We start from the raw sequence: 15,947 nt of genomic DNA, 5'->3' as shown, positions 1-15,947 counted from the left end.
TCCACTGAAACTGGGAACTTATTCTCACGCACAGCAGAATAATTTTTCTGAGTTTCCCTCTCAAGATAGTTTGGCACAGTACTTCTGAGATATAGCTGCAGGTTGCCTCTAGCATGTGGTATGGGGCCTTTTATAATGATTTTCCTTCTGGGACCACTGATGCCTTAAAGTGGGCTTATATCACTGCCCAGCTGAGTGTGTTTCATATCACTGAGAAATGCTTCTCTTTTATACATTTTGCATATCAGAGCCTGTACATAAATAACAGTGACATGTTGGAATTGCTCACATTGCTAATATTCCTGACCTGCATGCCCAAGTCTAAAATAATTATATTGCCTCAGTTTTTACACATTCAGAATGTTTACATGGACTGAATGTCGGCATTATCAGAATGTCAACATTGTGACTGTCAACAGCCAGAATGTCTACACACCATTTTAGGGTTAGGCGTCAAATAGGGTTAGGTTAGATTAGGTTTAGGCTTACATTTAAAGTGAATGGGAAAACCCATTGTCGACATGCTGACTGCCAACATTCACAATGTCTACAAAATATACCACACTCATTTTGCCCCACTAGTTGTTTAATGTGTTCACTGCAATCTGTGCAAACCAACCATTTAATGTGGTTTCACATGTATCTTTGTATTTTTAGAGCTAACACCTTAACACTTTCTTTTTCTTTTCTAGGATAGAGAAAAACGTATTCGACGAAAGAAGCATAAAAGAAGTTCCAAACCTATTAAGGTGTGTACCATGGAATAAAGAAAACACTTATGTATTCACTAATCAGCAGGGCGACTGAGACATACCACCGGCCCACATGCTAGTGGGTGTGTGGCCAGACACTGGGGTTGTGGCGATGTCCAGTTGTATTATAAATACTATGTGCAGCATTTCTCCTCCCCACAAGGCCCCCTCCCCGATATGTCCGACCCCGGGTAATTAGTACTTGCCCCACCTTCACTCAATGACAGTGCTAATCAGATGTACATTAGGGTAGTCACTTATTTGGCAGTTAGAAATGTTTATGGGAAAGCACATTGCATTTAGTAGATACACTTTTAAATATATTAACTACAGACTTGTACATGTACATGTAGTGTTAGAAGCACTGTGCTACTTATGAAAGTATAGCGTGTTCCCACTTGTAATTCTCTGTCATTACTGCAGAGGCACCTGGTGGACACTGTGTTTGGTTACGATGATGACTCCATGGATTCAGAAACCTCCTCAGTTGCTTCATATCGAACAGACAGGACGCCAGCCACACCGGATGATGACTTAGATGAAGTAAGCGATCTGAGGGCCTGATTCAAAGCCGATATTTTCGCAGATAGAGTGATTGTTTGCTAATGTGCATGTGTGAAACGCAGCGATTGCATTGGGATTACTCTCGTACATAGGGACCACTCACAAAGTGAGGGCCAGGTAGTCAGCGTTTGGGGGAGGAATTGGGGGGTGGTTAAAAAACACAGACATGATGAACGTGCCACAGACTTGATGGACCATGCCATTTCATGGGTGTGCATAAATTATCCATTGTGATCGCCTTCACAGTATGATAGCTCTCTGCATGTCAGGAGAGACTAAGTGTTTGTGGCTGGTCAGACTTGACTTACATGCTGCGTGACTGGCTGATGTGCGTCGATGGCACCGATGTTTACGCTGTTGCAGGTTGTCGAATAGATATGAGAAGGCAGCAGTGGGCGCATTAGCATATTTTAGCAACTGTGATCCTTGAGAGAATGCAGTTGCAGTTGCATTAGCGGAAATCTCTGAATCAGGCCCTGAGTACTAACTAATAAAGTAAACTACAATGGCAGTAATCTGGCGGTTCACATTAATTCACATTTGCACTAAATCTTAATTGTCACCAGTATTTAGAGTTTACAAATGTCTTTGTAATTAGAGCATGACAATACATCCAGGTGTATTAGGTAGGAACAGTGGCGTATCTATAATGGGTGGCCCCGCACCGCACACACTGCACCCATTTTGTTTTTTAAACTTACCTGTCCGTGGTCCCGCGTCGGGTCTCAGCGCTGCTCAGAACACTGGAAAATGGCCGCCGCGGCCATTTACCGGCGTTCTGTGCATGTGCAGTAGACTCCGGGCACGCTCTAGTGCCCGGAGTCTACTAAGGCTCCGGTGGCTGGTCAGCCACGTCAGTCGGCTGCCAGCCACCATGGAGAGAGGAGGGTGCCCCGCACGGTGAGTGCACACGGGCCCCCTCCTCTCTTAAGACGCCCCTGGGTAGGAATAAATAAATGCATACCGTCATACATTATTATCCTCTACATCTCAAATTGCACCATATAACCCCATTTAGTGTGCTACAGACTTTGCTAGTTAACCACATGGCGGCTGTGCAAAATCGTCCATCTCTGAATCAGGTCGCTATTAGACACTATAAATAATATATACATATATCCTCTTAAAGTATTCAACTGAATTTATCATGCATGGTTTATAAGGTCTAGTACTGATCCTAGAAATAATGATCAATTGAACAGAATGTAACATAATATTATTAATATTCTCACCATCACCATCTTAATAACCAATGACATTTCATATAGTAATAATATTTTATTATAATAAAAGAAGTAATGTATCAGTTTGGCATTAGTTTAAAACATCTGACTAAAATGGTAGTACGGCCCTGGATATTTGCTCACTAACATTAATAACTGTGTCCTTTCAAAGAGTTTAGCGGCTGAAGAGTCGGAACTGAGGTTTCGCCAGTTGACGAAGGAGTATCAGGCTCTGCAGAGGGCCTACGCTCTGCTCCAAGAACATACAGGCAGTATCATAGATGCAGAGAGAGAGGTCAAGGTAATCAGATTGCTACATTTTATTTATACATTTGTGGATTATTGAACATAAGACATTTCACATTCCTGCAAGAGGAGCACACTTCTCTACATATAACTGTCCATCATGTGGGGTCAAAATATAAATCTATATATAAGCAACTGAATAACATTGTCATATAACCAGGGCGTCAAGCTGTGACAGGTATGCCCCATCTGGGGCTCTGTGTGGCAGTATGTGCCATGGGGGGTGTGACCTTGCCATATTGAGGGTTATGCCTCCCCTGCTCCAAGATCCACAGATAGGGGTATATTTACTAAAGTGCAGATTTTTAGAAGTGAAGATGTTGCCCATAGCAACCAATCAGATTCTTCTTAACATTTATCTAGTACCTTCTAGAAGATAATAGCTAAAATCTGTTTGGTTGCCATGGGCAACATCTTTTTTATAACCCGCACTTTAGTAAATATACCCCAGAGGGTTGGATCCGGGTACCTGCCCTCTCCCTCCTTTCTGCGACCCTGTATATAACCATAATTGCAGGTCTGTAAATTCTATAATCTGCCATTTTAAAAGTGGTGATACAGAGGACTGAAAGGCAAGGATGTTATTATATATTCATATCTAACAGGTTCAGGAGCAGATGCAAACAGAAGCTCTGCGCTACAAAGCCAAGATTGAAGATCTGGAAAAGGCCTTGGCTCAGAAGGGGCAGGTTAGTACATCACATCGAGCATTTCCCATTTATTTATTTATCTATCTCTTTACACATAACCGTACACTCGTAACCACAGAATTACATGTCTGACTTCTGTATCTAACACCAATTAATTGGGTAAATGCATATTAATCTCAGTCTAAGAATTTTTTGTTGTCAACAGGATTCACATTGGGTGGAAGAAAAACAACTTTTCATAAGACGAAATCAGGAACTAATAGAAAAGGTATGGTACTGTACGTCTCCTTGAGACACATTTAAGGTGGAAATCAATAAAAACAGATTCATGGGGCAAAATTTATTAGGGTCCGAGTTTTGTAAATGTGCAAGTTTGGAGCTATACTCGCACATTTTTAGAACGAGAACATGCAAACTCACATGTTTCTTACACCCCAGCAACTCGCAATGGCAAAACTCGCATCCAGATGTTTGGCCATTGTGAGGATACAACTTGGCCAATGTAATAGAATGCAAGTTTTTAACTTGCACACTATTACTGATTAAAAACTCATAAAATAATAGACTAGTGAGTATAGCCTAAGCAGGTCCAAATTACACAGAAACATGTGCAAATCCATGAGATCCATGCATGATTCTGTGTGTAAAAAAAACGAATATATGTTTACATATAAAAAAATGATGTGGGGTCCCACCCTAAAAGCACAACCAGCAGTGGGCTTTTCTGAGCCGGTCTTGGTTGTGAAAATACAGGGAAATAAATGTAGGGTTCCCTTGTATTTTCATTAACCAGCACCGGGATCAGTGAGCCAGTCCTGTTTTTTTGGAAATACGAGGGACGAAATGAGTAGGGGTCCCCCATATTTTCCACAACCAGCAGCAGACTCTTTTCTAGTGGGAGTGTAATGCCACAGCCAGGAGACCCTTTCACCGGGTCACCTGGCCAAAGCACTATCACCTGATCGCTTGTCAGCCCATGTCCAGGATCCCCAGGAAGATGGAGACCCCTCCAAAAAAAGGGGTTCCCCCTTCCAGGGCACCCCATATCTGGGCTGTTAGCCCGGGGCTACCCCGGCACACCTGAGAGGTGGGTGCCGGGTTCATAGTGTAATAAATTGCATAATATTGTCTTTTACAGTAGAACTAAAGTTTCCAGAAAGCCTCGCCTGCATGCTGGTACTTGGAGAATCACCTATTACATTAGCACAACCAGCACTGGGCTGTGTTAGCCGATCCTGGTTGTGAAAATATGGGGAAAAAAGACGTAGGGGTCCCCTGTATTTTAGTCACCCAGCACCAGGCTCTGTGAGCTGATCCTGGTTGTCAAAATATGGAGAACAAAATGAGTAGGGGTCCCCCGTATTATCCACAACCAGCACCGGGCTCTAACCAGCAGCCAGGGGCCACGCTTCACAGGGTCCCCCGGCCAAAGCATTATTCACCTCACACTAGTCAGTCCAGGCTGGGGACTCCTGGGGAGGTTGGTACCCTCCCCAATAAAGTGTTTTCCCCTCTCCAGGGTAACCCAGGCTGGAGCTGATAGTCCAGGCTATCCTCCGCACCCCTAGGCAGTGGGTGAGGAGTTGATTGTGTAAAAATAATACACTCAGAAAAACTTGCATGAACTCATATCTCCAACTCGCACTCTATTACATTGTGAGGTTTTCAGTACAAACTCACATCATACTCGCTACGTGATGATTTGGCTTTGTATGCGCACACTAACTCGCACCTTTTTACATTCCACCCAATACCTTCATCAGTATCACTAACAGGGCTGTTCTTAATACATAACATTTTCAGAGTATTTTTCAGCAGGGTATTGTGTCTACGAGATGCTCACTCAATGATATGTAATGGTCATTGGGCCAAATTAATTACATAAAGTGAAGTTGGATGAAAACCGATGTTAATAATGTCACTTTTTAGGGAAACCTCTGCCTTATTATAATAATGTTTAAAAATAATAATAATAATGTGAATAATAAATGCTTTATTTCACATCTAAAGCATTTTTTATATTGCTCAAGTCAAAATTAAACCTTAAAGTTGGTAGCAAATTCATTTGTGAATAAGATATTAAATACAACTGTTTTAAGAATGCTGACATTAAATGTTTTAATTAAATTTGGAATTATAGATTCACAAGGGATATCTCTTATTATTTCCCCTCCTACTTGCTAGATAATCATTTCACTAACATGAGACATAGGAGAATACAATGCATAATCTCTGCAACTAATTGTAGTCACTGGGATTAGTGTTCTAGCCATTAATAAAGATATACTGTATAATATATATTTCAGAATATGCATGATGAGGATATTTATTATGCATACACACTGTATATATGTATGCACGCTAAATGTAGCCCATGTACTATTAAAATATTTTGTAATGCATTACATGCATTAGCTTTTTCCCCAATACCAATTGCTCTATGAGGAATCTATGGTGATTATACATCTTCTTTTAGATTGATAAACTGGAGTCTGAAAACAGTCGACTACAACAAGAGCTGCAAGATGCAAGAGACCAGAATGAATTATTAGAATTCCGCAATCTGGAGTTGGAAGTAAGATGGGATCACAGGATAAACATTAATATTTTATATTCTGGATGAATCCATTCATCACTGGAGTAGGCAGGGCAAGATTAACAATAGGATGGATGAGCCTATGAGACTACAGCCTCCACATAAAAATAGGCCCATCATGATGACAGCACGGTGATGACCAGACAATCAGCTGCCACATGGTTGGCTATATATCAAAAATATTAAAATTGTATTTCTATTTTCCTCACAAAATGCTGCAATTTTATCTACTTTTACATATTTAGGGAGATGTTGGGGCTGATAGTGTAGGGGGTGTACATACTCTTGTGGCAATGGTCCCACCCACACAGCACTGGCCACACCCACACCACACTGGTCACACCTCCTCCACTTCTCACAATAGGTCCTTGATTAATTTTAGCCTCAGACCCATGTGGCCCTAATCTGGCCCTGGGAAAGAGCAGATACCTTCAACGCAGCACTTAGAAATAGACATAATAAACATGCGTCCAAACCGAGCACACGCAACTTTGAGCAACAACGGGGAGTTGTACATGTCTCATCCACATTACACCTGTGGCTGAATGGGTGTACAGTTGCTGTGCGTTCACATGTAGAAGAAATGTTCTGATGGCATATTGGTTGAATCGTGGGGTATTTAGAGTACTGCGTCCATCCAAATGCACACTGATGGTGATGACGGCTACTTCCACAAGCGGATGGATGCAGGTGAAGATCTGCTTATTTTTGCAATACACATTCACTGCACATGTTAAAATGCCCCTGTGAAGTAGACGCAATAGGTCACCATATAAAGAGGGTGTGAGATATGGTTAACATTGTGCAGGTATAACTGTGCGCAATCTTTTTTGATGTTTGTAGTTCATAAGCTGAGTGACATATATAGAATGTGTAATTGATGCAAACTGTTCTATAGTCAAGCTAGTTACTTCTACTAGCACCTCTGCCTATGGGAAATGACCACAATCTATGTCATCACTCTTTCACAGGAAAGAGAACGAAGATCCCCCCCATTTAATCTTCAGATCCACCCATTCTCTGATGGTGTCAGTGCACTACAGATTTACTGCATGAAGGAAGGTGTCAAGGTATGTTATATATGTGTGTGTATGTGTTGATTTTCATTATTGTAAATCTTTTAAGTGGATTTAGGCAAATATCTAAAAGTGTTACAGATGGTAAATAGAGAGGGGGAGGATGTTTCACTCAGGGTACAAATAATAAACATATACTGTATGCAGGGCCGTAGAGAGCCGCTGCTGGCCCAGGTACAGAGGGGGCGTGGCCTAATAGCGGGAGGTGTGGCCACGCCCCCTCGAGCAAAAAAAAAATTAGTTTGCAGCGCCGCGTGCCGGGGGGGGGGGGGGTGCTGTAAGCCCCTCAGCCCAGCGCAAAGCTAGGGGGGGCACGATCAGTGTGATTGCTCCCCCCCCACAGGCAAAGGAGACTGCTGTGGCTGCTGCTCAGCAGTCACGAGCAGTCTCCCACTGCAGCTCAGCACACGCTGTGTGCTGGGCTGCTGAGAGAGAGAGAAGGGAGGGGGGAGCGGCGCCGGACCCGGGCCCCCGTCGGGCCCCTCAGGAAGCCCGGGCCCGGGTAATCTGTACCCGCTCCCACCCCCTCTCGGCGCCCCTGACTGTATGTACTAGCAAATCTAACAAGAGACAGTATAGTATGAAATTTATCACTGGAAAGTATACAAAATAAAGTTCATAACCTGAACTAATGATGGGTAATTGGTAGTACAGGGAGGGGACTGGTATGAGGTCTCCCAGGGAAAGAAATGGGTGAGGGGGTTTCACAATTTAATATAAAAGAGGGGGTGCAGCACCATAAGATTTCTTTCCTTTATAAATTTCATTTAAATTTGTTAAATGATAGACATCATGGCTGCAGCTGCTCTCATACAAAGCCATCGGTACCATCGATGCCTAGAAGTCAAAGTCGGTTTGTTGCGTGATGGTTGACATCATAGAGAACATGTTTTAGATTATGTGTATTTCACGTATCATATACAGTCAAATTTATCTGAGCTAACTAAACATTAACACGATAACATGCAATGAACTATAAAGACCTCTTCTGATATAATGTGTATTTATCTTTTAGGATGTCAATATACCAGATCTCATCAAACAGCTGGATATTCTGGGTGACAATGGGGTGAGTACAATGGCTGTATTGGTAGTGTTTTGAAACAATGGAATTTATAGTGCTTAAATAAAATAGCTCTTACAAAGTAATAAGGTTTATAAAGGATTCATTACATGTAGATCTGCTTTAAACCACAAAGGAATCTCATCAATATTTTAAAGTGGTAATTCCTAATTAATGTAACTATAAATATTCCACCCTCCTAAAGCCACATTTGTTTCTCTGGCAGAATCTAAGGAATGAAGAGCAAGTTGCGATAATTCAAGCGAGTACTGTGCTGTCATTGGCTGAGAAGGTAATAGTAACACACTTATTGGTTCTGGTAGTCCTCAGAGGTTTCAGTCAATTAGAGTTCAGTGATGCCTATCAGGTATAATGCCTTAATGATGGTTCTTCAGTTCTCATACATAATTTACATTTGCCTATGGCACTCAGAATCTTAGGAATGTGGAGTACGACATGAGAAGCTATTTCATATATGGCAGGAGAAAATGTTAATTGATCTCTTGGAGCAAGCTTCTTAAACTCCTAGATGGATTTGTATTGGTAGCTAGAACCTCACTATGGGCTCTAGTTACTACAATCCGCATTTGTAATGCAGATTGTAGTGTGATATTATCACAGGCAATATCACAGGGATTTACTACAAATCCCTTGCAGGGACAGAGTTTAGGATAAAGCTCTGTCCCTGCGAATCCCCTCCGCACACTAGTCACGGTAGTTTCACAAAAAATACCATGACAAAGTGCCGACGCATGCACCGACCGACCGTCGCTGCTACCCCCCCCCGGTGCTAAGCCCCGCCCCCATGATCGCGGACCCTCTCCCATGACCCCCCCCCTGCTACCTCCCCTCCCTCAATAGCACTTATCTGCGGTCATCGGTGCTCTCGTGATGTCTTCCATGCCTCCGGTCAGCTGACATCCAATACTGCACTGGGATACGGTCACCTGATGACCGGGCCGCAGTGCACTATGGGAGACCAGCTGACCGGAGGGATAACATCACCAGAGCCCCGATCACCGGTCCCTGGAGTCAGGTAAGTAAAAAAATTTTTTTACTTTTTTTTTATTTTTTTATCAGAGATCAGCTGGTAGTCTGTTTAGACCACACAGCTGATCACTGGGATCGGCTCCGGGCTCTGGTCTGCCCGTTACAGCAGAGTAGGAGCCCGGTAACCGGGGGAGACCCTGGATAACGCCACTTCCAGGTGGCATTATTATCACAAGGCCTCCCTAGGTATTTTTTTCACTATTTATCTTTAGTAACTACTAGGGGTGTGCACCGGCCACTTTTCGTGTTTTGTGTTTTGGTTTTGGATCTGGATCTTTCTTCGTGTTTTGGATCTGGATTGGTTTTGCCAAAACCACCCTTCCGTGTTTTGGGTTCTGGGTTTTGTGTTTTGGATCTGTATTTTTTTTTTAAAAAGCATAAAAACAGCTAAAATCACAGAATGTGTTGGTTTCTCTGCTCCTATGCTATTATTAACCTCAATAACCTTAATTTCCACTCATTTCCAGTCTATTCTGAACACCTCACACCTCACAATAGTGTTTTCAATGTCCAAAAGGTTGCACCGAGGTAGCTGGATGACTATGCTAAGCGACACGAGTGGGCGGCACAAACACGTGACCCATCTAGGAGTGACACTGCAGTGGCAGACAGGATGGCAGTTAGAAAAACTAGGCCCCAAACTGTACATAATGCAAAGAAAAAAAAGAAGTGCAAGATGGAATTGTCCTTGGGCCCTCCCACCCACCCTTATGTTGTATAAACAGGACATGCACACTTTAACAAATCAATCATTTCAGCGCCAGGGTCTGCCACACAACTGTGGCTGAAATGATTGGTTCGTTTGGGCCCCCACAAAACAAGCTGGCAATTAATGTGTCCCTGCACAAACTGGCTCTACGGAGGCAAGATGTCATCCTCATCCTCCTCATCCACCGATTCCTCACCCTCTTCAGTGTGTACATCCTCATCCTCACAAAGTATTAACTCGTCTCCACTTGAATCCACCACCACAGGTCCCTCTGTACCTTCTGGAGGCTGGTCTCCCTGGAAGAGCTGAAAATTCATTTTGATGAACATCATCTTCTCCACATTCTGTGGAAGCAACCTCCTACGCCTTTCGCTGACAAGGTTCCCGGCTGCACTAAACACTCTTTCGGAGTACACACTGGAGGGGGGGCAACTCAGGTAAAATAGAGCCAGCTTGTACAGGGGCCTCCAAATTGCCTCTTTTTCCTGCCAGTACAGGTATGGACTGTCTGACATGCCTACTTGGATGCTGTCACCGATGTAATCCTCCACCATTCTGTCAATGGTGACAGTATCATATGCAGTGACAGTAGACATGTCAGAAATTGTTGCCAGGTCCTTCAGTCCGGACCAGATGTCCAAACTTGGTCCTGCCTGCCCTGCATCACCGCCAGCGGGTTGCTTAGGATACCTAAGTTTTTTCCTGGCAGCCCCAGTTGCGGGAGAAAATGAAGAAGGAGCCGTTGACGTGTCACGTTCCGCTTCAGCTGACAGTGTGTTCACCAGCAGGTCTTTGCACCTCTGCAGGCTTGTGTCGGCCGGAAAGAGAGACACCACATAGGCTTTAAACCTAGGATCAAGCACGGTGGCCAAAATGTAGTGGTCTGATTTCAACAGATTGACCACCCTGGAATCCTGGCAAAGCGAATGAAGGGCTTCATCCACAAGTCCCACATGCCGAGCGGAATCGCTCCGTCTTAGCTCCTCCTTCACTTTCTCCAGCTGCTTCTGCAAAAGCCTGATGAGGGGAATGACCTGACTCAAGCTGGCTGTGTCTGAACTGACTTCACGTGTGGCAAGTTCGAAGGGCTGGAGAACCTTGCACAACACGGAAATCATTCTCCACTGCGCTTGAGTCAGGTGCATACCCCCTCCTTTGCCTATGTCATAGGTGGATGTATAGGCTTGTATGGCCTTTTGCTGCTCCTCCATCCTCTGAAGCATATAGAGGGTTGAGTTCCACCGCGTCACAACCTCTTGCTTCAGGTGATGGCGGGGCAGGTTCAAGAGTGTTTGCTGGCGCTCCAGTCTTCGGCACGCAGTCGCTGAATGGCGAAAGTGGCCAGAAATTTTTCGGGCCACCCAAAGCGTCTCCTGCACGCCCCTGTCGCTTTTCAGAAAATTCTGCACCACCAAGTTTATTGTGTGAGCAAAACATGGGACGTGCTGGAATTTGCCCAGATGTAATGCCCGCACAATATTGGTGGCGTTGTCAGATATCACAAATCCCCAGGAGAGTCTAAGTGGGGTAAGCCACTGGGCGATGATTTCCCTCAGTTTCTCTAAGAGGTTGTCGGCGGTGTGCCTCTTACTGAAACCGGTGATACACAGCGTAGCCTGCCTTGTAACGAGCTGGCGTTTCTGAGATGCTGCTACTGGTGACGCTGCTGCTGTTGCTGCGTAAGGTGATACATCTACCCAGTGGGCTGTCACAGTCATATAGTCCTTAGTCTGCCCTGTTCCACTTGTCCACATGTCCGTGGTTAAGTGGACATTGTGTACAACGGCATTTTTCAGGACACTGAGGACACTTTTTCTGATGTTTCTGTACAGTCTCGGTATCGCCTGCCTAGTGAAGTGGAATCTAGACGGGATTTGGAACCGGGGACACACTACCTCCATCAATTGTCTAAATCCCACTGCACTAATGGCGGATACCGGACGCACGTCTAACACCAACATAGCAGTCAAGGCCTCAGTTATACGTTTTGCTTCAGGATGACTGCTGTCGTACTTCATCCTCCTCGCTAAGGACTGTTGGAGGGTCAATTGTTTAGTAAAAGTAGTGGTGTTCCTACTTCCTCTCTGGGATGATGAACGACTCCCAGCAGCAGCAACAGCAGCAGCGGCAGCAGTAGGCGTAGCAATGCAGGATCCTCCAGAGGAATCCCGGATAGGAGAGTCAGTCATGCCAGTGACATGGCCTGCAGGACTACTTCCGATCCTGACTAAGGAGGAAATTGACGAGGAGGGAGTTGACGGTGTGGTTTGCAGGCGCTTGGATACAACAGGACAACGGGATTTAGGTGTCCCTGGACTGCTTACGGTCTTAGCCAAAGTTTCTGAACTTGACAGTAACTTTTTATGAACGCGCTGCAGGTGCCGTATAAGGGAGGATGTTCCTAGGTGGTTGACGTCCCTACCCCTACTTATTTCACCTTTACATATGGTACATATGGCAAGACAGTTGTTGTCCGGATTTGGATAGAAATATTGCCAGACCAAAGAGGTGGAATGTTTGGTCTTCTGCCCAGGCATGACCGTGATGGGCTTTTTCATCCCACGGACAACAACTGTCTCCCCCGGAGCCTGATTTAAACAAACCACATCACCATCAGAATCCTCCTCGCCAACTTCCTCCTCAGCGCCAGCTACACCAGTATCCTCATCCTGTTGTACTTCAACAGTGACATCTTCAATTTGCATATCAGCAAGTGGACTGTGGGTGCTCCTTTCAGCACTTGCAGGGGGCGTGCAAATGGTGGAAAGAGCCACCTCTTCCCGTCCAGTGCTGGGAAGGTCAGGCATCGCAACCACCACCACACTTGGACTCTCCTTGGGGATTTGTGATATCTTCTTAGAAAGCACAGTTCTTCGCTGTGCTTTTGCCAGCTTAACTCTTTTGATTTTTTTAGTGGGAGGAGGGCTTCCATCGTCATGTGAAGCTGAACCACTAGTCATGAACATACTAGGGATCGATCTTAGCCGTTCCTTGCCACTCCGTGTCGTAAATGGCATATTGGCAAGTTTACGTTTCTCTTCAGCTGATTTAAATGTCTTTTTCAAGGTCATTTTCCTGAACTTTGCCATTTGGGATTGTATGTGCCCTCTACTATGACATTGGGCATCGGCCTTGGCAGACGACGTTGATGGCATGTTATCGTCTATGTCATGACTAGTGGCAGCAGCTTCAGCACTAGGAGAAAGTGGTTCTTGATCTTTCTCTATTTTATTTTTATCGGAGAAAGTTTGGTCCTCCATTTATGTTATATCGATTTGATATATACGTGCGGCTAAACACAGAAAATAATTTTTTTTTTGGTTTGGACTGGAGTGTACTTTGGGGGTTACAGCACCCTTTAACGGTCAAGCCAGCCGGCCCTTATGACACAGGCGCACTCTTGGCACTACTTTGTTGATGCACGTGCGGCTACTGCGCACACAATTCACAAACACAGAAAATAATTTTTTTTTTGGTTTGGACTGGAGTGTACTTTGGGGGTTACAGCACCCTTTAATTGTCAAGCCAGCCGGCCCTTTACTTATGACACAGGCGCACGCTTGGCACTACTTTGTTGATGCACGTGCGGCTACTGCGCACACAATTCACAAACACAGAAAATAATTTTTTTTTTGGTTTGGACTGGAGTGTACTTTCGGGGGTTACAGCACCCTTAACGGTCAAGCCAGCCGGCCCTTTACTTATGACACAGGCGCACGCTTGGCACTACTTTGTTGATGCACGTGCGGCTACTGCGCACACAATTCACAAACACAGAAAATAATTTTTTTTTTGGTTTGGACTGGAGTGTACTTTGGGGGTTACAGCACCCTTTAATTGTCAAGCCAGCCGGCCCTTTACTTATGACACAGGCGCACGCTTGGCACTACTTTGTTGATGCACGTGCGGCTACTGCGCACACAATTCACAAACACAGAAAATAATTTTTTTTTTGGTTTGGACTGGAGTGTACTTTCGGGGGTTACAGCACCCTTAACGGTCAAGCCAGCCGGCCCTTTACTTATGACACAGGTGCACGCTTGGCACTACTTTGTTGATGCACGTGCGGCTACTGCGCACACAATTCACAAACACAGAAAATAATTTTTTTTTTGGTTTGGACTGGAGTGTACTTTGGGGGTTACAGCACCCTTTAATTGTCAAGCCAGCCGGCCCTTTACTTATGACACAGGCGCACGCTTGGCACTACTTTGTTGATGCACGTGCGGCTACTGCGCACACAATTCACAAACACAGAAAATAATTTTTTTTTTGGTTTGGACTGGAGTGTACTTTCGGGGGTTACAGCACCCTTAACGGTCAAGCCAGCCGGCCCTTTACTTATGACACAGGCGCACGCTTGGCACTACTTTGTTGATGCACGTGCGGCTACTGCGCACACAATTCACAAACACAGAAAATAATTTTTTTTTTGGTTTGGACTGGAGTGTACTCTCGGGGGTTACAGCACCCTTAACGGTCAAGCCAGCCGGCCCTTTACTTATGACACAGGCGCACGCTTGGCACTACTTTGTTGATGCACGTGCGGCTACTGCGCACACAATTCACAAACACAGAAAATAATTTTTTTTTGGTTTGGACTGGAGTGTACTTTCGGGGGTTACAGCACCCTTTAACGGTCAAGCCAGCCGGCCCTTTACTTATGACACAGGCGCATGCTTGGCACTACTTTGTTGATGCACGTGCGGCTACTGCGCACACAATTCACAAACACAGAAAATAATTTTTTTTTTGGTTTGGACTGGAGTGTACTTTGGGGGTTACAGCACCCTTTAACGGTCAAGCCAGCCGGCCCTTTACTTATGACACAGGCGCACGCTTGCCACTACTTTGTTGATGCACGTGCGGCTACTGCGCACACAATTCACAAACACAGAAAATAATTTTTTTTTTGGTTTGGACTGGAGTGTACTTTCGGGGGTTACAGCACCCTTAACGGTCAAGCCAGCCGGCCCTTTACTTATGACACAGGTGCACGCTTGGCACTACTTTGTTGATGCACGTGCGGCTACTGCGCACACAATTCACAAACACAGAAAATAATTTTTTTTTTGGTTTGGACTGGAGTGTACTTTGGGGGTTACAGCACCCTTTAATTGTCAAGCCAGCCGGCCCTTTACTTATGACACAGGCGCACGCTTGGCACTACTTTGTTGATGCACGTGCGGCTACTGCGCACACAATTCACAAACACAGAAAATAATTTTTTTTTTGGTTTGGACTGGAGTGTACTTTCGGGGGTTACAGCACCCTTAACGGTCAAGCCAGCCGGCCCTTTACTTATGACACAGGCGCACGCTTGGCACTACTTTGTTGATGCACGTGCGGCTACTGCGCACACAATTCACAAACACAGAAAATAATTTTTTTTTTGGTTTGGACTGGAGTGTACTTTCGGGGGTTACAGCACCCTTAACGGTCAAGCCAGCCGGCCCTTTACTTATGACACAGGCGCACGCTTGGCACTACTTTGTTGATGCACGTGCGGCTACTGCGCACACAATTCACAAACACAGAAAATAATTTTTTTTTTGGTTTGGACTGGAGTGTACTTTGGGGGTTACAGCACCCTTTAATTGTCAAGCCAGCCGGCCCTTTACTTATGACACAGGCGCACGCTTGGCACTACTTTGTTGATGCACGTGCGGCTACTGCGCACACAATTCACAAACACAGAAAATAATTTTTTTTTTGGTTTGGACTGGAGTGTACTTTCGGGGGTTACAGCACCCTTAACGGTCAAGCCAGCCGGCCCTTTACTTATGACACAGGCGCACGCTTGGCACTACTTTGTTGATGCACGTGCGGCTACTGCGCACACAATTCACAAACACAGAAAATAATTTTTTTTTTGGTTTGGACTGGAGTGTACTCTCGGGGGTTACAGCACCCTTAACGGTCAAGCCAGCCGGCCCTTTACTTATGACACAGGCGCAC

General features: G+C 44.9%; 1 protein-coding gene across 1 annotated transcript in view; it reads left to right on the top strand.

The window, feature by feature from the left end:
- Nucleotides 1–15,947, top strand: part of LOC148520046 (janus kinase and microtubule-interacting protein 2) — a 138,832-nt gene that overhangs the window by 86,935 nt on the left and 35,950 nt on the right. Inside the window, exons 9-17 of the mRNA XM_088475779.1 lie at nt 693–749; nt 1,176–1,295; nt 2,712–2,840; nt 3,451–3,534; nt 3,701–3,763; nt 5,972–6,070; nt 7,063–7,161; nt 8,183–8,236; nt 8,457–8,522. Coding sequence (XP_088331905.1) covers nt 693–749; nt 1,176–1,295; nt 2,712–2,840; nt 3,451–3,534; nt 3,701–3,763; nt 5,972–6,070; nt 7,063–7,161; nt 8,183–8,236; nt 8,457–8,522 — 771 coding nt within the window. The remainder of the gene's footprint in view (nt 1–692; nt 750–1,175; nt 1,296–2,711; nt 2,841–3,450; nt 3,535–3,700; nt 3,764–5,971; nt 6,071–7,062; nt 7,162–8,182; nt 8,237–8,456; nt 8,523–15,947) is intronic.

Source organism: Taudactylus pleione, unplaced genomic scaffold, assembly GCF_031769625.1.
Source record: "Taudactylus pleione unplaced genomic scaffold, aTauple2 ptg000178l, whole genome shotgun sequence".
NCBI classification, from domain to species: domain Eukaryota; kingdom Metazoa; phylum Chordata; class Amphibia; order Anura; family Myobatrachidae; genus Taudactylus; species Taudactylus pleione.
Note: the sequence above shows the minus strand (reverse complement) of the source record. Positions and strands in the feature narration are given on the sequence as shown.